The sequence below is a fragment of the Momordica charantia genome (genome assembly GCF_013281855.1).
Source record: "Momordica charantia cultivar OHB3-1 chromosome 8 unlocalized genomic scaffold, Mcharantia_2.0 BLBB01000008.1, whole genome shotgun sequence".
Taxonomy (NCBI): domain Eukaryota; kingdom Viridiplantae; phylum Streptophyta; class Magnoliopsida; order Cucurbitales; family Cucurbitaceae; genus Momordica; species Momordica charantia.
This window is the reverse complement of record NW_028275166.1, coordinates 25,447,164-25,473,222: the sequence shown is the minus strand read 5'-3', so window position 1 is coordinate 25,473,222 and position 26,059 is coordinate 25,447,164. Positions and strand designations below refer to the sequence as shown.

At 30.6% G+C, this 26,059-nt stretch overlaps 1 protein-coding gene and 1 non-coding gene across 3 annotated transcripts; one reads left to right on the top strand and one right to left on the bottom strand.

Annotated features, from left to right (window-relative positions):
* Positions 1 to 1,398: 1,398 nt before the first annotated feature.
* LOC111022430 (P-loop nucleoside triphosphate hydrolases superfamily protein with CH (Calponin Homology) domain-containing protein) lies at positions 1,399 to 7,275 on the bottom strand. Of its 2 annotated transcripts, none has more exons than XM_022299600.2 (18): positions 7,155 to 7,275; positions 6,791 to 7,018; positions 6,524 to 6,690; positions 6,062 to 6,442; positions 5,896 to 5,961; positions 5,479 to 5,544; positions 5,216 to 5,401; positions 5,053 to 5,134; positions 4,862 to 4,957; positions 4,611 to 4,784; positions 4,427 to 4,533; positions 4,166 to 4,344; positions 3,775 to 3,936; positions 3,435 to 3,688; positions 3,180 to 3,343; positions 2,898 to 3,095; positions 1,876 to 2,369; positions 1,399 to 1,785 (listed from the first exon to the last, which is right to left on the bottom strand). In XM_022299600.2, the coding sequence occupies exons 2-18, from the start codon at positions 6,921 to 6,923 to the stop codon at positions 1,650 to 1,652; spliced, it is 3,045 nt and encodes a 1,014-aa protein (XP_022155292.1). In that variant the 5' UTR covers positions 6,924 to 7,018; positions 7,155 to 7,275; the 3' UTR covers positions 1,399 to 1,649. The 2 variants fall into 2 exon arrangements, with proteins under 2 accessions (XP_022155292.1, XP_022155294.1); XM_022299602.2 differs by having other exon boundaries at positions 7,160 to 7,275.
* Positions 7,276 to 22,915: 15,640 nt separating this feature from the next.
* Positions 22,916 to 22,997, top strand: TRNAS-GCU (transfer RNA serine (anticodon GCU)). The gene has a single exon. It is a non-coding gene; the product is annotated as a tRNA-Ser (tRNA).
* The last annotated feature ends 3,062 nt before the right edge of the window (positions 22,998 to 26,059 follow it).

Below are 26,059 nucleotides of genomic sequence, written 5' to 3'. Positions count from 1 at the left end.
GACCGGACTTTTCTTCCCTTCGGCCCATTCAGGCGGCCCATCAAAACGCCAACGTATCGGGTGGTAGCTTTCTTTAAAAAAACTTTTTTAATGTACGTGCCAACTCGAGCATAAATTTAAGATATTGTTATTTTAAAAGTTGATTGGTTGTCTTCTTATTTTATTATTATTATAAATTAAAAAATTAAAAAGAAAATACTTAACTCCTCAATAACGAGGAGAAACCTTGTCTTCCTCACCATTAAATGTTTGACAATAAATGCAAAAACAAAAACTTTTTTCAAATATTAAAAGTTGTCAAACATTTAGTGACAAATTGGAATTAAAAGGATGAGGAGATCATGAATATAAGTTATTTCCTATACTAAGTTAAACAAATTGGAATTACCTAATTGAATAATTTCAATAAAGTAAGGGTAAACTTGAAAATTTTAAAAGATTAAAAGACCCTTTGGTATATTTAGCTAAAGAGAAATTACCAAACAAAATGTATTTTGAATTTTTTCTTTTGTTAGTTCAACAATATTTGGGGTGGATATTCGAACCTCCAACTTTTTGGTAGATAATATATTAAGTTATTCTTCTATTGACATATTTTAAACTTATATTCCATATTTATCAAGGTCATATATATTTTCTGACATATACCTAGTAACATTAGGAGAGAACCACGATGTGGGAGATATGTTCCAATGATTATCCTTTAGAGTTTGTTGGAAATTTTATCTTATTACCCTAGAATTAATGAAATAATAGACTAAAATACAATATTTGAAAAATGATTGATTTGATAAAAGTAGAAGAAACTTTCTTTCTTTCTTTATATTCTTCATAAATGATATCAATATTTTATCCTCATCGAGTAAACAACAGTAATAACATTGGGTAGAAATTACATTAAAAGTTGAGCTACATTGAAGTTACATTAGTTAACATCTAATACTTAATATGTTTAGTTAGCGATTTGTATTAAACATAATAAATAAATTAACTTTTGATATATAATTTTAGTTAGGAGTATAATCCAATCACAACGGATTTGATATTGACTTACAATGGATTGTTATTGAATAAAAAATCAAGACCTTAAAACTTAATGGCTGTGTTTGGTTTTTATTTACTTTTCATATCTGTTAATGTCTTAATAATTGTGTTTATACCCTTAAACTAAAAAATATATATGATTACTATAGAAAAGTGGTTATATTTAGTAAGTTAACATCGTGACTACAAATTTGAATATATACATATGACACTAATTATCATCATAGAGGTAGAAAGTTTGATCTCTACCTGACTCAAAAGAAAATCAATAACATAACTTAATATCAACGGAACAACGAATCAATGAGTGATTATTATCGGCCATTGGGATGAAAAACCAATCTATGACAATAATTGGAGCTGTTAACACAGTTTCTGTCATTAAAAGAGACCAGGTAATAAACCCAAATTCAAAGCAACTGAAATTATTGCTTCTTTTCACTGTGACAATAATTAATTACAACAATTAAGAAAAAAAAAGTGGAAAGACATAAAAACCCCTCTCTTCTCAGCATGGCCAATGATAAAAAAAGCTCGGAAAAAAAAAAAATCAACATTCCCTCTCTCACGTTGTTAAAGAATTAAAGAAAAAATGAAAAGAAAAATTACTGTTTTCTATTTCCAGTTCTGCGTTTGCTATCAGCAGAAGCAGGCTGTCTCCCATTTCTGTGCAGTGGGAGGGCAACCCCATTTGATATTTTCTGCGAAGGAGAAGGGCCCAATGAAGAACTGAAGTTCTTGCTGCAAAAATGGCAAGAATTCAAGAATCCCATTAAAATAAAGCCATATATTATATAAGTTCAAGAACTAAGCTCTAGTCTAGTACAATACCTTAAATCTGGGCTCTTTACTGGCTTTCCATTCGGTTTTTTCGTTTTTGATCCAATGCTGTTGCCTATACTTGCAAGTTTGGAATGGTGGTTGAATTGCCAAAGCAAATCTGGCTCCGATGAGTCGCTCGTTCCTGCGTCGAGATCATCTATATCATCAATGCCGACAACGTTGAATCTGTTTGCTCCTGCTAGCATACCATATGCTTGGTCTGTATACATCATCTTGGAGGAGTCCTGAAGATATTTCTGGTAGAAGACATCATTTAAGTTACCATTTTCTACTTCCCAGCACCCCAACGAATTCTCGACTCGGTTCACGTCTTGCTTGTTAACCATTACCTTATCGACCCACTCACCCGAGCCCGTGTCTTTATCGTCCTCGCCGTAGTTCAGGCAAGGGCTACTTATGGGTGGCCATGGAGGTGAATTGGCCAACAGTTCATCCATGTCAAAGCTTTGCCTTTTCTGCCGTAAGGCAGAGTTATTATGAAGCTGGAGCATTAAAATTTAGGTACAACTTCAAGTTAGTAATGAAGACCAAATAAATGGACAACTTAGATGGGAGAGATATTTAAAAGAACCACCATATCTTTAGAAAAAGTTATCATATCGCCTTATTCGCCTTATTCATGACCATTCGCCTTATTCATGACCATTTCGTTTTTAGTTCTATGTTTTTAAAAATCAAGCTTACAACTCCTACTTCTATCTATGATAGAAAAAACAAGTAGTATAATTTTCAAAAGATAGAAAATAAAAACGAAATGTTATCAAATAAGACCGTAACTCCTAAGATGGTCACAAGTCACATTATTGGCTAATAAATAGCTCATTGGCAGAACCGCAGGGTACTCCAGCATTTCATCAGAAAAGAATGAAATGTTATCAGATGGAGCCGTAACTCTTGCATGTGTAGGACTATGGTTTTACTTTCGTTTATATGACAAAAATCTAATGGAATCACATTAACCAAATTAATTATTTTGAACAAAGGCCTCATTTATTAGGGGAAGAACATACCTCTATGTTGCCTACATCGCCCATAGGCTGACGGCGGATAGCATGTTCAACCAACACATCTAAATCTTGACTTTTAGGCTGGCAAGGCGATAACTCACTAGCTTTTGTCTTGAATTTCTCAGAGTTCCCGAGAGCAGGATGTTGGATTTGTTGTGGCGCCCCCTCTTTCCTTGCAAGTGCTGCCTTTAAACTTGCAATCTGACAGATAAAAATTAAGTTTCAATACAAAGCTTGAGAAAGAACATGCTCAAGATCAGATTAAATGTGAACAAATCTTGAAACCTGATCTTTGAGTTCTTTAACATCTGTAGTATCTTTGTTTACTCGAGCAGCACCAAGTTCGACTGTGGCCACTCTCTCTGCAAATTTTAGTGTGCTTAATGTCTCTCCAATAGCATCAGGTTCTGGGCTTATGTGAACAAACATCAAAGTCTTGGCTTGCCCACCTAAAAATATATAAACAAATTCCAAGTTGTAAGTCAATCTAAGATTGAGGGAGGGAGAGTGTATTCAGTATGCATATACATTCCATCTTACCAAGTGAATCTTGAAGAAGTTGTGTTAATTTGCTATTTCTATAAGGTACATGAGGATTCTTGTGGGCAAGAGAAGCAATCACATCACCGAGAGCAGAAAGAGATTTATTGATATGTTGTGCTTCTTTCAGTCTATCTCCAGTCACCTCAGACTTGTCAACTCTTTCACTTCCTGCCAAATCTACCAGATGCATACAGCCACGGAGAACGGCTCCAGATGTCAAATCTCTTCCTTGAACATGAACCGTCAAGCAACTACAAAAAATTATTCAATTGGAGTTAGCCTGGTGCACAGTGAAGCATACACAACTCAATACCACAAAGATATCTCCATTAATCACCTGTGGGAACGGCTACTACGATCATTTAGAGCTGTTGCTCCTACGGCACGATTCCTTTGGCCAAGGTTCATTAGATTGATGACATCGGAAGTTGACGACACGTTTACAAGGTTAGCATCTGGTACACTGAGGCCATTTTGAGAACTGTTGCGAATTTCTAATGTAAAAATAGTTAAGGAAAGAAAGCATTTGATAGAAAGTTACTCTATTTAGATTCTAGAACTACAAACAGGTTTGATGTTCAACTCTGTAAGCTGATAATGGATAAAACATAAGCATTACTTATGTGCATCTTCATACAATTTGCAATGAGAAATTAGTCCACCATATCTTATTTTTATGAATTTATAACTACAAACTCAAGGATAAACAAAATCAATGTGAAGGATATCTTTTATTGGTACCATCAGTGACAAGGAGATCCCTAACTTGCTCATTATAAATCTCGATCATCTGAACGGAAACATCGTAACGATAGGTTTCTTTTCTTTGTTCTGCTATTAGGAACAAATCTCCTAATGCTCTATAATTTACTCCCTGACTCTTCTCCGTTAGCTCTTTTGGCCCAGTCTAGACATGCGACAACGAAAGAGATGAGCACTTAATCTAAATTTCACAAATTTCTTAGAGGCAAACTTTAAACGTTTAATACCATGGTAAAAGTTTTCCCCGATCCTGTTTGGCCATATGCAAAAATGCAAACATTGTATCCATCAAGAACAGACCGAATGAGTGGCTGCATATCAGCAAAGACCTCCACTGCAATAGAATGAGAAAGTATTGTAAAAAATTAATGTTAAAAATCCATACCCCTTAAAATTTTGAGTTTCAACTACCTTGTGTAGCAGATGGACCAAATATTTTGTTGAAGCTGAAGGATCGATGTCCCTTCCCATGCTTTGAGGGGGCGTTAACAGTAATACTTCCATCTTCTATGTGATCCACGACACTCAAATAATTTGATTGATCGGACAAAAAGGGTCTAACTCGGCAGTAAACTCTTATACTACCTGTCACAGAGACCAAAATATTGATAATATTCAACATTAAATGCACAGAAAGTTCAAGGACCAGTGATCTTAATTACCTTTGAGATCCTGCACTTGATTATACAGCTTACGATTTTCCTCAAGAACTTTATGATATCCAGATGCAGCATGAGCAAGACTATTAACGTGCATACCTGCATTAATAAAAAGCAAAACAAATTGAAATGAGATAAAAAGCTATACACTTGCATAAACTCTTATAATTTGACAATAAGTCCAATAATCTTACCGAGGTTGTGGAACTCTTCACTAAATTTTACTTGCATAAACTGCATTCCAGCTTTTGCAGCGTGCAGTTTATGTTTTAGTTCCTACAGCAACTTAAAATTAGTATGGACATGATGAACAATACATAAGAACAAATTTAATAAGAATATGTTTCAGCTACATACCAGAACATCCTTTTGCTGCTGATCAAAAATAATTTGCTGCTTCAGAATCTGGCTCTTTGATTGCTCCTCAAACATACTCCTTTCATGGACTATTTCAACTTTTTCCACCCTTTTAACACCAAAAGCTGGTTTCAACTGTGACTTGTTGCCTTGCGGTGCAGCCACATCTTTTGAGGTTACTTTTGCCTGTGATGTAAATAAATAGTAGAGATATAAACAAGATGTAAGCCAACAAATGAAACAAGATTGTTGAATCTACATACCAGTTCAAGGCTGGAAAAGCGATTCTCAACCTCATCCACAAGCTTGCTTAGCAGTGATTCTACCAACTACAACAAGATAGAGCAACATAGTTTAGAAAAAGTTGTGGACATCTTCATTTTGTATAAAATAGAATACACTACATGTGCTCTATGCAGGAGAAACAATTGCCATTGATTATAGCCAGGTATTTAAAAGAAGAAAAAAGTATGATCTACACTCAAAAAATAAAAATTTAGATAGATGAATTGTGTCAAAATAGAAACCATTTTTTGGCTCTTTCTTGGGGGATGAAACCTCAATTCATCAGCAATATCCATTTATCTTGATCTAAGGCTACCATCATCAAGCACCAAATCCTATCAAGAAATCTACAAGAACAAGAGTACTCAAGGAGCAAGAACATGTTCAGTCATTACCACTGGGATTTCTTCAGGCCTTTTATCTGTCAAAAATGCCCGAATGAGGGACGAGCGAGAACCATTCTGCCACAACGAATAATTGACAAGAAATAAAGTATTAGAATCAATAAACTCGAGACAGACAAGCAAATAACACTAAATTGAAACAATCCACATTACTAACATTGGAAGATGATGAACAGTTGAGAGATTTTTCATTCAGGGAAGAGGTTCTTGACAAGGAATTTGTGAATGGCTCTGAATTCTTCCTCACAAAGGATTTAGTGGAGGACATAGTAGCAGTAGGTTTCACATTCCCACCGAATTTCCAAACTCCATAGCCTCCACCCTGCTTCCACTCACCGTAAGATTTAAGAGCCAGAACAGTATTCACAACCCTGCCACAGGCAGATTTCCCACCCTGCTCGAGATCAGACGCCTCAAAGGCAGGAACTCCCATCTCCTGTATGGCCACAAGAAAGTTCCTCACATTCTCGAAATACTGAAATGCTGACAGCGCTGCTCCATCAGGGATGAGCCCAGAATCACAAGGACTTTCAACCACCTAACAAATTGTTCATGGGAGAGCAGAGACTGAGAATTTAGGAACCAAATAACAATAAACCCAATTGAGAAATTGGCTCACCTTGGGCACTGCTCCTGATTGCACCTTGTTCAGGACATTGCACAGAATGATCCCACTTCTCAATCCGAGCCTAAATTCTTCCTCTGACGGCTCAGCCGGCAAATCTTTAGCCGCAACAACGCCGATCATCTTCCTCAGCCATCCAGCGGCTTCGTTTCTTCTAGATGCTAGTAATTTAAAGAACCAATCTCAAAATAAGTATCAGAAAAAAAAATGATTCACTAAACTCCGAAGATTTGGGAAAATAAGATTAGAAAGCGGAGTTACCGGCTTCCTCGGCCCTCCTAGATTCCAAATCGAGGCCGCCTCCTCCACCAGCGAGGCGATTCCCGTGCTGTTGAAGCACATCGTCCACCAGGGATGCCACTGAAAACGACGGCGTTCTATCCATTGCCTCCATCTTGGTCTTGTACAGAGAAAAGAAAAATCAAAATCCTCCCCAAAAATCAACAGCCAATTGCAGCACACTGCATCGGGTCCTCTGGGTACAAAGATCTACAAGAGAGAAGGAAGAATAAAGTCTGTGAATATTAATGGAGGAAGTGGCGATCCTCCCTCTTGCTGTTGTTGTTGTTGGAAATGGAAATGGAAATGGTAATGGTAATGGCGTTTGTTGATATTTCTCTGTTACCTTACCAGTTCTCCATTGCTTCCCACTTTTTTGCTTTCGCTTTTTTCCTCTCTCTCTCTCTACGAACAAAGTAAGATAGATACTCAAAGAGTAGAGCCCTCTCTCTCTCTCTATCTGTTATTCTTATGCCTTTAATACTCTCTCTCTACCGCTTTCTGCTTTCCCGAACCTAGCGCCGAGCCTCCACCTAACGGCTCCTTAAAGCGCGTGGTTCGGCAGTACTTGTATTTCAAACAAATGGGAATAAATTGAGGTTAGAGGTGGTAATTTTATGCACCTGCCATGTGTCACGTGATGATGGGATGACCTGGCCACGTAGGATTATTTAGGACTTCCTTTTGCTGCTGGAATGTTAATACTCTGTTTGTAATTGGTTTCGGCTCGTCGTTGGGAAGTTATTGGAGACGGCCAGAAATGTTTTGTGTGGTTGAATCCTTTGCCTTCGTTGGATTTCTTAGGGTCAGATGCCGTCTGGTAGTGGTTTAGGTATATCCACTGATCTTACGGAGCTGCAAGCTTGTAACTTCTTGTCTGGAAATATACGAAGGATAGTATTATCTAGATTTTGACCGTGATCAAGATTGTATTCCATCTCTAAGTACTATGATTGCCATTCGTCCTATTAGCTCTCAAGTGTCTTGACACCATTAGTTTGATGGGTTTTACCCTTAAACATTCTTTTTTAGTTGGGTTGGCTATTTGTGATTGGTAATACATTTTCGGTGTCCTCCTATTCCAGTTTCCTATATGTTCTCTATTTTGATGGGTTGAGACTCGAGACCATCTCTTTTTTCAGTGTATGTTTAGCAAAATTATATGGGGTGATATGATTGCATCGGCAGGTTCTTCACATCGTATTTGTCTTGGGGTACAGAGCTAGCTGGATTTATGTTGTATTAGTAGAGGAAGTTCACCTTGTTGATGGACAATTCTTGGCCAATTAATAAATGTCACGTCACAATTTAAGATTATATTTAGAACCAATGCTAAATTTACATGTGTCCTAAATTGATTTTAAAATCGACAAATTAAATTATGCCACGTGTATTTTCTATAATTGAGGTAGGAGAGAAAGTTTTGTGTGATTATAATATTTTTCACATGGTAGACTTTTCTTTTTGATAGGTCATGTTTTCTCTAGTTTAGAGTTTTTTACATAAATTTTTGTAGTTGTTATTTTCTTTTAATCCCGATTATTTTTCATCACAAACAATCTTCCCCGTCTAAAAAGGTAATAAGAGGCTAATTGATGTTTAATATATCGAGACCAACCATACTCTTTGTATATAATATTGAATTTTCTATATCTTCATAAGTTCAACCAGTTATTATCTATTAAACTAAGAACCTAATTAAACTACAAAAATATGCAAAATAAATACTCTTAACATAAATATTCTTTAATATGTTGCTTGCTTAAGAATTTAATTAATTCTTAGACATATAAAGAAAAAAAGTGGTGAGAACATGACCATTACTTTACAATTTTTTACCCCTCATGTATAGTGACATCTATGAGCAATAGCTTAAAGGGCAAAAAGACGAATGAAAAGTGTTGGTGTATGGTATATACTTAAATGCAAACTAAATTGGTTAGAAGTTTGGTTGATAATTATTTAGAGGTTGTCTATGTACGTAATTAAAATATTGATGGCGTTCATATTTATAGATTAAAATCAGCATCGATGTATTAGCATTTTCGTTGATATATTGGTCAATGGAAGAATTTGGTATCGAAAGTCTATTTATGATTAAAAATTAAATGAAATAAAATAAAAAATGAATTGGTTGAAACTTTCTTCTTCCATTCATATTTTCTCAATTTGATCACTTTGTATCTTTGAGAAAGAATATAGAAAGTTGTAATTACTCAAAGCATCATTTTCTCTCTATACCAAGTATTCTATTAATTGTTTGTTAATTTTGGAGGCATAATGTCAGCATTATCATTGATGATAATGAAGTGAATAATAAGTTTACCACATATTTCCTAATTAACCTATTAATATGTTTCTATCAATATATACAAAAAAAAATTATAGAATATAAATAGTACAACAAATTAGATGTGAAGATTCGTATTAAAGATGAATAAATCACCACTTCAATAACAAAGGACCTCCTGCTCTGATACCATATTAAGGATAAATAAATCACCACTCAACCAAAAGCTTAAGTTGATGGGTTAGGTAAATTTAATTCCTATATGGATATTCCAACAATAAGAACTCATAGTCTCTTAGTTAGGATCATGTGCGAATTACCTCTAAGCTAAATCAAAATCATGTTGGCTCATATAATATATATTAAGAAACATGTGTTTATACTTTTTTTTTTTTTGAATGTTTGAAAGTTTAGAATAGTAGAGAGCATGAAAAGAGAGATTGTTTAGATTTAGGATTGAGGATGAACTATCGACTAGCCATAACCAATATCCATTTGGTTAAGAAATTGAGTTAACTAACAACGTACAGGTAAAACCAAACCCATATTTGTTAAGTTGTCTCAATATAAGTATAAATAAGTTTTAACTCATTTTCTAAAGCTTGAATATCAAAAGTAAAACCTTTTATCAAACTTTATCGTCCAAAAATCTATTTAAAGCTCTTATACTTTTTTATGTAATTTTGATTTCATTAAATGATTTTTCTAATATTTTAGTATAAAGTTAAACCTGTATAGTTCAATTGATTAAGATATATTCCTTCCACTTAAAAGTTTAGAAATTTAAATCCTTGTCAAATGAAGAAAAATTTACATATATATTTAATTTAAAATTAAGGTGCACCGTTGGAAGAAAAAATTCCCGCCATGACAGTTTAAAAATATTCAAATAAATATGGGAAATAAAACCTTATTTTAATTTTTGAAATTCGAAAGATCGGTAGGTTTTTTGTCCATTAGCAGCGCTTTTTAATTATAAAACAATGTCGCATTAGAGGCCTTGTCTGACTGGAAATTATTGAAAAAGTCAAGGAAAAAAAAAAAAGAAAATAATCATCCTGGGCTGGGAGTTGCTGGAAACTTTCAAAGTTCATTTTAAATTTTGAAGTTTGGGAAAAAAAAAAAGATGAAGTCTCGTTTGACTGATTGATATGACATGTACTATTCAAACGGTAAAATATTAAATATTTGATAATTCATTATTATTTAAAATTAATAATATTTATGTTTTTGCATTTCTTTCTTAATTGTCAATGATAATATTTATTTTCTAAACTAAATATATATTTTAGACCAATGTTTTGCTATTTTTTTAAATTTAGTTCTTTTCGTTAAGAAAATTTTAATTTAGTTTCTTATATTATTTTTTCAATTTAGTTTTTCAGCATTGTTAAATGTTAAAAATTGATTGATAAAAAACTTTCGTTACATAATACTTAGTGAATTGGCGAAAATTCAAACAAAGTGAAAAAGGGAATCCAAGAAAATAAAGTTTTTAAGAACGTATATATTTAAAAATTAGGCGTGAGGCATGAGGACGTGAGGACCATTATTTTTAATTCAAATTAATAATAAAAATTATTAAAAAGGTGACTTTGGAAAGAAAAAACGATGAGTACCAGGCGGTTGGCCATCGGTCTCACTCACACAAGATTTAAAAATTATGGTTGTTGAAAATAGTTACCAACAAACAAATAAACATTCAACAATCAAAGAAAAAATTAACTGAATCATTTAGTTTAATTATCATTATCATTATCTTTCATTTCATTTGTTTTATGTTTTCAATCATTAGAGTTTCTTTTTCATGTCTGTCGAATTGAATTTAGTTCCATGGATTAAGACATTTATTTTTTGAATGAAAAAATAGTGTTTGAATCCCCACTCTCACACTATATATTATATAAAAAATGTTGATATATGTTTTTCCTCTTTATAAGCATACTTGGGCGGGAGTTAAAAGTAAATATGATTAATGATGGATGCCAAAAAGAGAAAAAAAATGCTTTTTTTTTCTGTTTAAATAATATTTTGATTCATGTGCTTTTAACTTTAATTTATTTTGGTTAAAGTGATTATTTTGGTCCTAGTTTGTTCATGTACTTTTAAAATGTCCATTTTGGTCATTGTAATTTGAAAAGTGACTATTTTGATCTTTTCATTTTCATTTTTATCTTATGCCTTTTAATCATAATTTTAACATCACATTTCACTCACTAAATTTATTGAGATGTAGTCATAAATTTGTATTGAAGAGTTTCCATTGTGTATAAAATTTATGTTAAACTTTTAAAAAATATGGACCGAAATGACCATTTTTTAAAATTACAATGATCAAAAGAGATATTTAGAAAGCACATAGACTAATTAAAATGAACAAAAGTTAAAAGTATATAGTCCAAATTGAACGTTTTGAAAATACAGTGATCAAAATTAACCCAAACTAAAAGTATACCGAGCAAAATTGTATTTAAACTTAGATTTTTTTAATGATTTTTTTCTTAAAGTTAAATTTTTGTCATTAGTAGTCTCATAAGATCAATATTAGTTGATCGAAGTGGGAAAAACATTTTTATTTGTTTGGTGAATTCATCGTACAATTAATATATTTAAAATATGAAGTTAGAAGTCATTAATGTTACTTGTTTTAGTAGAAACACGCCTCAAGCTCATGCAATGGTATAACCTTGTAAAAAGGAAATAAACACTTTTTATAGGGGGAGTGAAGAGACAAATTCATTGTAGACTTTTTTTTAAGTACAACATGTGAGAGTGTGAGATCGAACTCACAATTTCTTGATTGGAGATATATGCCAATTACTGCTAAACTATGCTCACTTTGATGTAATATGTCTTAATTAAATCTTGGATAAAATATATTTTTGGTCCCCGAGGTTTAAGGTAGGTGTCTACTTGGTCCCTAAAGTTTCAAAATGAACAGTTTTGGTCACAGAGATTTGAGGTAGGTGTCTAATTGGTCATTGAAGTTTCAAAATGGGTACTTTTGGTCTTTGAGGTTTAAAGTAGGTATCAACTTGGTCCCTGAAGTTTTAAAATGAACATTTTTGGTCCATGAAGTTTGAGAAATAATTCTAAATGGTCCCTGATTTTTTTTACTGTTAATTAACTAATATTAAAATGACGTGGTAAATTGCAACTAAATTATTTATTGTAGTTGCTCATGTGTCAAATTATATTAATTAAATGATATATGTCCGGTATGAATGGCGGACGGTGGCAGCAAAGATGTGGCGATCGCTGAAAAAGGGTAGGAGAAAGAGGGAGGAAGAGACGAGGAGAGGAGAGAGAAAGTACCATCACGTATACATATATTATTTAATTAATATAATTTGACACATCAGCAACTATAATAAATAATTTAATTGCAATTTGCCATGTCATTTTAATATTAGTTAATTAATAGTAAAAAAATCAAGGATCATTTAGAACTATTTCTCAAATTTCAAGGATAATTTTCAAACTCGAGGGACCAAGTTGACATCTACTTTAAACTTTAAGGACCAAACATGTTCATTTTGAAACTTCAGGGACCAAGTGGATACTTACCGCAAATCTCAGAAACCAAAAATGTATTTTGTCATTCAATCTTTAATATTATCACTAGTAAATATTACCTCTAACCCAATTAAACTTTCTTAACTTTTCAATTTCTTGTATTAAATGACACATTTCAAAGCCAACATAATGCATAAAAAGTTATTGTAAATATATATATATATATATATAGGCAAAGTTATTGTAAATAATTGTAGCACACTTCACTGATCAATGTTGGGCAACATATTGATGAATATGAATGCATTATTTTTCATTTATTATAATATAAAAAGAAAAAATTGATTAGCTCAATTCAAAATTACATTAAATTATTTTAAAAAAAATTACATTAAATAAATAAAATAGCGGCAATCCGAGGGTACAATAGTCAATTAGAAAAGTAATTGAGCCGAAAGAGGTTGCAGTTCAACGTCCAAAAAATTCAAATGTTTGGTTCGTTGCCAGAGCTAACTAGCTTCGGATTCGGTGGAGCCCACTTGGAGCGTCTTCGATGGGCCCATGTCACGCTACAGTTATTTATTTATTTTTCCTCTCTTTTACTCTGAGACATATTTCAGTAACAGCGGCGAATAAATAGTTTGGTGAATGACCAATCAGAACTTGCAAAACAACCTCAGCTACTTACGTGTCACGTTTTACTGCGTTGGATCTCATGTCTGTCAGCTTGTTCGTGGGACCCGGGGAACCCGTGTTGGACCGGCTACGTCGAAACTTCTCATAACCACCTTCACCTGAAGCGCGTGTGGCTACGCGTCGCAGTTTTTCCCTCCCTTTAATGCAAAGAAACTTCATTATTTTATTTTTATTGTAGCTTTCCACATAATTTTGTGTAATGTTCAATAATGGATATAGTATTATCATAAATAATTATGAAATTCTAACATTTAAATGTTCTTAAATAATTTTCTCGATTAATTTCTAAATCTAATTTCTAATTGATTTAAGTATCTGTTAGAAGTTAATGATCAGAATTCTCACTCTATCTACATTATTTAAAAAATAAAAAATAATAATAAATTCAACAATCTCAATTACTTTTTTATTTTCTCAAATATTAGAGTAAGTTTATAATCACTCTTAGAAATAATGTTTTTAAGTGATATATATTTATATATTAAATAATATTTTAGTGTATATATAGATACACACACTAAAACTAATTTTAAGTAATTTAAAAACTTTTAAGAGTATTTTGATTATCTTATATTAAATAATCAATCCGAATATAATTTAATTTGTTGAGACATTAGTTTAAAGTTTGAACATTCACTCCTATTTTAATATTATATTTTTAAAACAATCGTTCTAATCTAAAATTAATAAAAAAAAAGGATAAAATCAAATCACAGATTTCAAATTAAGAAGAAAATTAAGTGGGAAATTAGGTTTCTCTTCTCTCTGTACTACCTTCCAAAGTTAGTGAGAGACAACATGAAAACTTATATCTATAACTAAAACAAGACACCATTAGTTTAGAGAGAGAGAGAATTAGTAAGTAATCATTCTTAAGGGGCGTTTTTGGGTAAGAAAAGAAGAAATTAATATTTGTAATATGATTATGAAATACTAATTAAAGGAAGATTAATTAAAAGAGAGAGAAAAGGTAATAATTGAATTGAGTGGATGAAATGGATATTTCTTTGTTTCGAAAAACTTTAGATAATCTTCTTCACATGGGGAGGGAAGGAGGCCAGAGGTGGTGGTGGTGCAATGTACTGTTCATAAATCATATTTCTATATATTATATGATTGTATTAAATTCTAAAACTTTATTATATATATATATATATATATATATATATATATCAACTTTCTGCTTCATAAAATGAACAGGGCAAACTCATGACTTTGTTGAGCCCACTTCATTTTCATTAGCAAAAAAAAAAAAAAAAGGCAACACGCGTCATCATCACATTGGAAGTGTGGAATCATCAATTTCTTTTTTTCTTTTAGATACAAAATATTTTTATTCTTTCCTTCACTTCACTTATATGTTGCATGTGATTCTTGGATGGTGAGGAATCATCAAGATGCAGGAATATATACGAATGGAAATTTTATGGATTGAGAATATCTAACTTAATCATTTACATATTTGATTTTCGTGCAACAGATTAATTTTAATCATAAACTTTATAATTGTTGCCATATTTACTGTAAACTTCAAAAAGTGATGCATATTCTCCGTGTCCAATAAATTATAAGATATATATTTGGTAAGAAATTGATTAAAAAATTTTAAAAACATTGACAATAGAGCTAAGTTCCTTTTTTTTTTTTTTTAGGTTTTTATGGAGTTATTTAGGATCAATTTTGTGCGTGAATCAAATTTAAATTTGTGTAAAGCTTGTTCCTTAAATTAGGGATATTTTTTAACTTTATTTTTTTTGTTTTTTTTAAATTTAGTGGGTGAACTAACAAAAATTGAATATGTTGGTAGAAATTGTGACACGTATCTAAGTTTATGGTCCAATATAATGAAACTGAAAGTTATGAAACGATGAAACTAAAAGTTCAGAGTGAATTGATAAAACTAGCCAAATTTAAGAGTAAAAATTGATTTTTTTTTTTTACTGAAAACCTGTTTGACCTACCAAGCTTTTAAAGTGCGTATGAAACAATTATAAAAAATAAAAAAAACTTGTAAAATATTAAAAGTATTTAAAAAATAGTATTATTTGGTTAAAATTTGGAAGACTGCTTTTAATATTTTTTTTTTCAAAGGAAAAAGAAAATTGATTAAAAGCAGGCTTCAAAAGTTAACACACCTTTTACATTTTTGGTAGTATGAAAGAAATCTAAAATAGACAATAAAAAAAATACTTAAAAGTGTTCGAAACATTTAATCAGTTTTTTTTTTCCCTTCAGAGTACTTATTTTTATTTGTATGAATACTATGATTACTTACCTTTATTTAAAAATATTTTTAATAAGAAACTATCCTAAATTCATCTTAAATCGATAATTTAGAAATTTAAAAGGTTTAATTTTAAATGATATTTTTAGTTATTAGTGTAATAACATTTTTAGTGGGTTCATTTTCTTTAGAACAGTATGTCATTTCAGGTTGGTTAAATCACGACATATTAGGTTATATAAATTGTCATGTTTTTCATTTTATGAATACATACATAGGTTTCACCAAATTAAAATATATGATATTTTTAATTCAATTATTAAGCAGTAATTTTTTTTTTTGAAGCTATATCATTATTTTATCAATAAGTTTTAATGTTTTATGATAATAAGCATTTGAAAAGAAAACAATATAATAAAAGATGAAATTAATTGAAACTTATAAACGATTTAGGGTAAAATTGAAAAATTACTTATTGAGGATTAAATTATATATCTTTTGGCCTAAACATTATTTATATATTTCCTTTTTTTCCAGCTAATAGTTTATTCATATATTATTTAGTTCTCGGATGGATAAGATGTATAAATAGACCAACTCGTTCTTTTTTACAATATGATTAGTATCAATACCTTTCCTGCTTTTTTTTTGTTTTTTTTTTTGAGTACAACATGTAGGGGTGGAGTTCAAACTCATAACCTTTTGATCATAGATGCCTTAACTATTTGAGTTATGTTCGGTTTGGCTTTAAAATTATAATTTTCAATATTCTTATGATATGATAAATTTGTAAGAATAACATCCACACCCTAATGAAATGTTATAATTATTTGCTTTTGACATTATAACACAAATTTTTCAATGACTCAATTTCTTGTCACAGATGTCGAGCAATTAATTTGACCCAGAATTCCATATATGATAATTAGTGTAATCCAAGAAAGATTTGTGTAATTCTTAAAAAAAATTAAATTACTTTTATCCAATTGATAACATTTTGTTTTATTTATTTTAGCTTATTTTTAAATGATATATTTTAGTCTGATTTCAAACACCTATTTATGTGAATATATATTACATTTTTAGAACATGATATTGTAAAAATGATAAAACGAAGATTCAAGGCTTCAAGATTATCAGAAAAATTACTAATATCTTAACTGTTGAGTTATGTTACATCAACTCATATAATAAATGAACATCACATCAAATTTCCAATAAATACTTTGTATCAAAATTAACATTACGTAAATTTTAAAGAAGAATTTGTTGCTTGTCATTGGATTCCATTTCCCACCTCAAGAATCAAAGAGTGAAGGATATGAATGTAATGTGTCCTCTCCTCAGCCAAAGCCAATTTAGGATCCCACAAAGATTTTTTAAAAAAGAGAAAAAAAGAAAATTGACCAAACCCCTCTCTGATCATCAACTCAACTTTTGGAGGTTAACTTTAGCCTTGCAAATTAAGGATTCCTAATTAAAAAAAAAATAAAAATCTTCATTTTCATTTTGAAATTGACAAAGTTAAAGTAATCCATGATTATAACGATTCTAAGTTTTGGCTGGCAACAACATTTAGAAAAGAAAAAGAGAGGAAAATATTGAATTAGAGGGCCTCACCTGGAAAGCTAACTAATTCCAGCTACCTCTTAAGACTAAACCACAAATTTTCATTAAATAATTCTATAACCAAATCTAAAAACCCAACCACAAGTTGGGTATTACACAAAAGGAAAAATATATTATTACTGTATTCGATGCCCGGTTTTGGATTTGGAGGGCAGAGTTACAGAGTAATTAGATATTAGTATCTCTTTCCATAAGTTATAAATTTGAATTTCAGTCATTGTCTTCTTATTCGTGATGTAATATTTTTAAAAGTGAAGATTATTGGATAAATGTTGTTCTTTTGTTTTGTTTTTATTCTTGTGAGAAACAAGGATTATTATTATCCCTATTTCCTGTTTTCTATGTGTAGTTTGTTTTCATAATTTTATAATTATCCGAATAAAATTGATTTATTTACATATTGTTTTTTAACGTTTTACTTTGAGAACTAATCTCTAAAAGAGAAATTTTGGAGAACCAACAAATAGGAATGATTATTTGGTGCGGTTCCAATTCACTTTCTTACTTGTAAACAAAGAGCCAGAGAAAAAAGTACTATCAAATTGAAAAAAACAAAACAAAAAAAATTACCAAACAACTGGTTGAGAACCTGCAAATGGGTCTTGATCCTCTCTCTCATTTTAATCATAATTAGGTGTTCAAATACTTTTACCAATATGATTAAGACATTAATAACTTTTCCCATCCTAACATATTGTTTATAATATTGTATTGTAAAAAGAAAAAAAAAGAAATTAATTCATGAAAAAACTAATAAATTAAAATTGATATGTGGAAGTAATAGAGAGAGAGAAGAAAAGGAAAGGAAGAGGAGAAAGTGGAGGAAAGATGATATATGATATTGAATATTGGTGAGGGTGGGGGCAACCTCCATTTACAAGGAATGATGAAACCATCCCACTCCTTTATTTATTTATTATTATTATTTTAAATTTTGGGATCCCATGTCAAATCATCATGAGAGGATGAATGAAAAAAAGAAAATATATATATATCTTCTCCTCTTGCTCCTCTAATTATGCTCTCTAATTTTATTATATGGGAGAGAAAAAGTTTAGAATCATCTTATTTCTTTCTTTCACAGAAGTAAGGGTTTGAACCTATGACGTTTTGATCGATAATATATATTTTAATTAATTGAACTATATTCAAGTTAATAGGTCCTAAATTTAATATTATCTCAATCGATTTAAGCATAATACAATTAGTTAAGACATTGGTAATTTCTATTCCTAAGTTATAAGTTTAAACTCTAGCGGTCGGTTGAGTCTACAATTTAGCAGGTCTAAACTTATCAATCAATGGTCTAAACTTATCAAATTTTTAGTGTGTTTGTTGACATGCCAATTTTTTTTTAATGAGGTTGATGTGTTAGATATTGTGTAATAAATTTATGATTATAATATATTGTGTATGGTATACATATAATTTAATTTTTATTTCATATAAGAAACCTTAATTATCTACTTATAATATATAATTTGTGAGGATACAATCTATGTTTTAATTTAAACATACTTTAGTAGATGGAAAAAACTTGGCTCCTTAAAGTCGAGAAACTTCCTCCTCAACACCATGAATATTTGACAATTCATTATTTTTTAATTCATTTTTATTTTTGCATTTCTCTCTTTTAGTTGTCAAATATTCAACGGTGTTATGTCAAGGTGGAAGCTTCATTTTAAGGGGCCGTGTGGTTGGGAGTTTTCTAGGTGAGAATGACATGGGCAAGTAAACCTCTTGTTTGTTACACAGATTGGAAACTTTTTTTACCAGAATCGCTTATTCTCAAGCATCACTTATTCCCATGGACAATGTTTGTTACACAGGTTTGGGCATGTGTTTTGTGTCAGACTTTTGTCTCTCTTCTTTTAAATACTTTTTTAATGTAATTATTTACTTTATTTTATTCAAATTAATTAATTAAAATATTTAATTTAAATTTATAATTAATAAAACAATATTAAAATTTTACTTACTAAATTAATTATTTTATCGTAATAAATTAATTTATTAAAGTATATACTTGAATTTTTTTTATAAAAAATGTAATTAATTGATGCAATTAATAAGATGAAAAGATTAATTTTGTAGTTAATTTTGATTGATTTTAAAGCTTTATATAAATATATCATTTTATTAAATATGTATGTATTGGATTTTAGTTAAATAACATTTAATATTAACTACTCAATTGATTATTGTGCTAATTGTCAATATAACAAAATTGTTAATTTGAAATTTGAATGCTAATATAAAATAAAATAATTTACATTATTTATTTAAATTTGATTGGTCATTAATCAATGTTTACAATGACATAAAATGCATATTTCTAAAGTAATCGCACAAAATAAACATATATAACTTATTTTCAGACATCTTAATCTCGGACATATATACAATCAAATACAGTTATCTTTGTTTCAGGGACATCTTAATCCTAGACATCTTTTTTGAAACCTTGAACCAAACGACCCTTGAGGAGCAAGTTTTTTACCTTAGTAGATAAGACATCTATTACTATTTTAAAAGTTAACCATTCAATCTCTCACCCCAAGAAAGAAGAAAAAAAGATATTAATAATTATTTGGTCCATAATAAAAGCACCACCAACTTTTAGTTGTAGGAAAAGAGGGAAAAGTTAAATGAGAGAGTTTGAAACAATCTCATTAATAATAATAAAATAAAATAAAAGAATCCATTTCAAGCTTTGGATCCACAAAATTATTGCAGGCAAAAGAAGGAATTTATCTATATATTATTTGTATGAGTATAACAAATGAAATCGTGTGCTTAACTCACGGTTTTACTAGAAGACAAAAACAAGTAAACATAAATTAAAAAAACCAGTTTAAAATTGTTTGGTGTTGGGAGAAATTTTCAATTACAACCTATGGGGTGGGAATCGAATTCATAATCTCTTGTGTGAGATATATGTCAATTACGGTTGAGCTAATAGCTTACTTTGACAATTTCATATCGCTAATCTTTTTATTATTATTCACAAATTTAATGTACTCCTTAAATTATTTTAAAAACTTCTTTATATTTCTTTTTTTTTTTTACTTAAATGATCAAGTTTGATTTTCCATTTGAACATTTTTTAGTACACCAATTGTGGTGGGGAATCCGAACCCATGAACTCTTGGGTTATATACACGTGTCATTTACCGTTAAGCTAAACTCATATTTACATTTACCATTTTAACTTAGTTTCAATTCGATATTTGAGTTTTAAAAATTTTAATTTAGTTCTTATGGTTTGGTTAAATCTCTCCACCAGTCGTAAACTATATTTTTACCTATATGAAAACTCATCCATTTTTTTATTAAACTTTTTTACTCAACCTTGAACTATAATGCAATTTCTAGTTAAAAAAGAAGAAGAACTGGAATGCAATTAGCTGACATAATTATGTAAATGGAAAATACTAGTTCATTATTATATAAATTGAAAAATGTGTCATGTATTTATAATAACAACTTATGACGATTTGTAAGATTAAATCACAGCAACGAAATTGAAACTTTTAAAATCATAAGCATCAAAGCATCAAAGTCAAAACCATAAATACTCCATTAAAATTTGTAAAATTAAAGGCACAAAATTAAAATTAAATCTATGATGTAAAATTTATAAGTTTTATCTTTTTTTTTTAATTTTTTTTTTTTTTTTTGCAAACTATAACTAAAAAGTTACGCAAAACCCTAACACAAGCCAAGAAATATGTCAAAGTGAAACAATATTCCTATAAATTTTGGCATAGATTCCCTGACAAATGTGCCTTTTTTTTTCCCTACAAATCTTCTTTATTCTTCCAACATGAAAGGATAAAAAAAGCACCATTTTTTATTCTCCCTTTAATTTGTCAAAATGAGTTGTCATTTTGTGGAATTTGGGGAAATATGTGATGTGGTTGCGAATTCCAACGAGAGTTTATGAGTGAATAAAACATCTGTTTTTTTAGATGGAAGGTTGAATTCGTCACTTAAATATTTATTTTATAAGTAAAAGAATTGACGCAACTGAAATAATGTCACAAATAATTCTTACCATTATAGATTGAATGGTGAGAGAGACAAAAAATATGATTTAACCCTACATCCAAGGTCAATAAAGTGATAATCTCATCGTATGTCATGCCTTATCATCAAAAGATGTGACGATGACAACAAATAATATAAGTCAACACGAGTATAGTTCATTTTACCTCTAAAAAAATAGAAAAATGACTTCAATATAGAGCAATAGAGGAGAAAGATTTTTCATAGCCTACTCCCACTCGTTGGATGCAACTTTTTACCATCATTCTTGTTTTAAAGATCTAAAATTTCAATCTACACACTAATTTCATAGAATGATCGTTGATGACTTCAACATGTCTGAAAGGAATGAATTTGTTTAACATTATTAAATTTTAATTAATTACATGTCTTTGTGTGTAATGTTCTTTTTTTAGGGGCAGACAATTTCATTTTTGGGAGATGACACCCCATCTCATTAAATTAAATAATATTGGGCTTTAGGCATTATTATTATTATTATTATTATGTGTAAAGAAAGAAAAGAAAAGTTTTGTTTTAAGTTCTTTGAATTGTTCATCTTATGCTTAGTTATTAAAATGTGGAAGTCTTTGATTTTGACAACTCAACTTCCTCAAGCTTAGATAATGCAATTTGGATCATCTCTTACTGTGTCTATTTTGATGTATATCCATTGAATTAATATCACTGTTCATATTGTCAATTAAAAAATAATTAAATATATATATATATATATATAACTTCTCCATTTAATATGAGTCAATTTTAATTATAGTTTGGAAGTTTGGATTTTATTTTCAACAGTGTTGATAATCTAAGCTGTCTGTTTCTCCCCCCTAAAATTGCAGCAAATTTAATTTTGTGTCTGGCTTTTCCAAAGCATAATAATATTGGAAACACAAGGTCATGATGGATAATAATAAAATTATTTATCATTTTTCTTATAAATGTAATTTTAATTCTTGTAATTTCTAAAGTGAGAAAAATTAAAGTCTCCAGTAGAAAACTAATTTTGTAACTTTTACATAAATATTCTTTGTGTGGTCATTGTTGTGTAGTCTCAAATTTTTACTATAACGAGTTATTATTCTTCAAGTTCTTTCTATTATTATTTTCATTCCTTTTTGTTATATATATTATTGCAAATTTTAATTATTGAAGAAAACTAGTATTTAAATGCTTCATAATAGTGATCTTGTATAATTGAATCATTTCCGAAAAGTGTTGAGATACAATTATAATATCACATTAAATAGAAGTGAAAAAGATAAATGATATATAAATAAAGAAAATATCTCGAAGTTTTTTCTTTTTCAGAGATATATACAAATTACTGGTGAGCTATACTTGTTTAGACTATCGTTATAAATTTTTACGCTTAAATCCCAAATAGAAATTATAATAGCACCATACAGATATGAAAAAACCTGTTCTCGGTTCTCCTCGCACGGATAATTATAATTCTCCAAAATAAAATTGCTTGGCTTTTTGGAAAAAAAAAAAAAACTCGATTACAATAAATAAATAAATAAACTTAATAATAAAATCGTCTAATTAAAAAGCCCATTGGATGAGCCCAAGCTAAGTCCAAATGATCTGGCCGTGGTTGGGCTTAGCCGAAAACGTCCAACCCACAATCCAGTACCAACGTTTAAAACAGTCTATAATGTAATATTTCAATAAAAACAATACTGATTAACAAAACGTCGCTTTGGCCGAGTGGTTAAGGCGTGTGCCTGCTAAGTACATGGGATTTTCCCGCGAGAGTTCGAATCTCTCAGGCGACGTAAGTATTTTGGTTTTCTGTTTTTCTGTTGAATTTTATTATCCGTATTCCGATTCCTTTCTTTCTTTTTTTTTTCTCTTTTTTGTTTGTTGAAATTTATTATCCGTATTTTTAAGTGGGAGGGATTTAATAATTATAAATTGAAAAATCGAAACAGTTTTTTTTTTTTTTTTTTTTTTTTTTTTCTATTTTAGCGATTGAAACTAAATTGTTATAAATTCTGAAGTATAGAGACTAAATTGAAGTTGAAAGATCAAAGGTCGTTTGATAACCATTTTGTTTTTTAGTATCAAAACATTTTGTTTTCAATTTTCTAATTTTAGTTTACGGCGTTTGAAAATTTTGCTTACTTGATAATAGATTCAATTTTATATTTTCTATTTTTTAAAATTCTAAGTAAATTGAAAAAAAGGTTTTAAAAATATATTTATGTTTTTCTAAGTTTAATTTTTTTTTCTTTTCTTTGACATTTTTTTAACAAATTTATTTCTAAACTCTAAAATTTTTCTCTCTAAATTTCTGAAAACTTGATATTTCTCTTATTAGATTAATTGTTATAACCTCCTCTAGTTATGATTCTCCTCCAAATTAGCTAACTTATTCAATATTATTTGTAAATTAGTTGTACTTAAGCTAAGAACTTTTTGTATTCTGAATCTTGGACCTGGGCGTTACAGAATGGTATTAGAGTGGAACCTCTCCCTCTACTCGGGTAGAGAGAAGGGGTACATGAATGAACCGATACCGCATCCGAATGAAAAATATCCTGAGATCATAGAAGAATGGTCAAGAAAGACTTAAAATAATTGAGTTGGGATAAGATGTGCTGGCCCAAGGAGCTTGGGGATTGAATTTTCGAGATTTAGAGGTGTTTAACAAGGCTCTTTTGGCAAAACAATTATGGAGATTGGTCCATCAACCAAAACTATTGGTGTCTCGGGTCATCAAGGATCTTTATGCTGGCTGGCGAGGGCTCCCTGATGGATGCTGACATTGGTTCCCAAGGTTCTTATTTTTGGCAAGGAATAATTTGGTGCAGAGATCTTTTAAATCTAGGGTAGAGGAAGGTGGTTGGGACACGTGAAACAATTGATTTTTATAGGGATCCGTGGCTACCGAGGGAGTCCACGTTCAGACTGTTTTCCCCAAATCCTGTTCCTGAGATGCAGGAGAGGGTGGCTGATTTTATAACCCCTCAAAACAATGAGATATTCTAAAGCTCAAGGGGGCTGTTTGTGATGCGGATGTGGAGGTGAACACTAACATCCCTATTAGTTGTACGTGGGTGGAGGATCGATGGGCATGGCACTTTAATAAGAATGGGATGTACTCAGAAATGAGACATAAGCTAATGATGCATTCAACAAGTAACAGTAACAATGAAGTTTTGTGGAGGAAGTTTTGGAAAATCCAGATGCCACCTAAAATTCAAGTGATTATGTGGAAAGTGTGCCATAATATCATCCCTGTGCTTAAAAATCTACAGAAGAAAGGGATGGAGGTGATACCAATTTGTCCGAGGTGATCACGCGTTGGTTCGGTGCCTGCAGGTGAAGCAGATTTGGCGTGCGGTTCTTCCCGAGGCAGAGCTTGGGAGCCTTTTTAATGACTGCTATCTGGAGAGATGGTCGTACTGGATGAAGAATTTATCAGCTTCTAATCTAAGGTTAGCCGAAATCACGTGTTGGGCCCTATGGAATGATCACAACGCCTTGATCAACAAGAAGAAGATCCCGGAAGCTCCAATTAAGGTTGAATGGATTTTAAAATATGTTGAAGAAGTTAGATGAAATACCATAATGGAATGAAGAGAAGAATTCCTCGAGTGAATGCATGGAGGCCTCCTCCCCTGGGGTGTGTGGTGAAGATGAACACGGATGCGGCTGTGTCGACAGAGGGATCGGGTGTTGGTGTTCTGCTTCGTGACGGAAATGCGGAGATTGTGGCGGCCATGATTGATTTTCATGTGGTGAAGACTCCTCTACTGACTGAAATTTTGGCAATCAGGGAAGGTTTGAGGCTGGCAACAAGGTTGGGGGTCCATCGAGTCATGGTGGAGTCGGATTCACTTGAAGCCCTAAATTTAATTGGGGACAAATAACCATGGAAGGGAAAAGCTGCAAGTTGGGTAGAAGATGTTAGAGCTTTCAAGAAATTTGTTTCCAGCATGCTTTCAGAGAATCAAATGCAGCTGCGCATCATCTTGCGAGAGAGGCTATTTCTCTTCGTCGTGGCTTTTTGTGGCGATCGGATTTTCCCATCTGGTTATGTAGGTTGGCGGCAACTGACAAACAAAACTCTTTAGCCTTAATAGCTTTTTAGTTGTTTGTTTCGATAAAAAAAAATACATATCGTAAAAACTTGAAATACTAAGCCGTCGTTCAATAATCTTTTTGTTTCTATTTTTTAATTTTGGGATTTGAAAAACATATTTTTCAAAACATCTTAGAATGAATTAATTTAAAAAAAATAATTTTATTTTTCAAATCTCATTTCTTCTCAACTTTTTTTTATTTGACATATTTTTCTTTAAAAATTTATTTATTATTATAACAGTTTTTCTGCCTAAATTTCTCTTTCGAAAAATTTCTCTCTCGAAAGATTTATCTCTCTCTAAATATTTACTGCAATTTATCTCTTTCTAAAATTTTCCTTAAATGTATTTTTTTTCCTATCATATTATTCTCATTTTTTCTTTTAGATTTAATATTTTCTTAATCTTCTTTCTCTCAAATTTGGTTTATAATTTTTCTTTCCCTTTCTAATATTTTTTTATCAAATATATTTCCAACTTTTCTCTCTCTAAATATTTTCCCTTTCAATTTTTTTAACTCGTTTTTCTATTTTTATTTTTTTTCTCTAACAAAGTAATGAATATATCTTAAACCTTTTTACTCTCATTTGTTTTCTCATTATAATTTTTCTTTCTTTCTCTGACATGTCTTTTGTTCTCAATTTTACTCTCTTTTTCTAAATTTTCACTTTTAACTTTTCTCTAACTATTATTTTCTCTAACTTTTCTTTATCTAAATTTTTTTCTTTTATCTCTAAAATTTCTCTTTA

Coding starts and splice junctions, on each gene's coding strand:
- LOC111022430 (XM_022299600.2), bottom strand. CDS start 6,923: ATGGAGGCAATGGATAGAACGCCGTCGTTTTCAGTGGCATCCCTGGTG. Junction 6,691..6,790: donor TAGGAGGGCCGAGGAAGCCG/GTAACTCCGCTT, acceptor TTAAATTACTAG/CATCTAGAAGAAACGAAGCC. Junction 4,534..4,610: donor TGGTCCATCTGCTACACAAG/GTAGTTGAAACT, acceptor ATTCTATTGCAG/TGGAGGTCTTTGCTGATATG.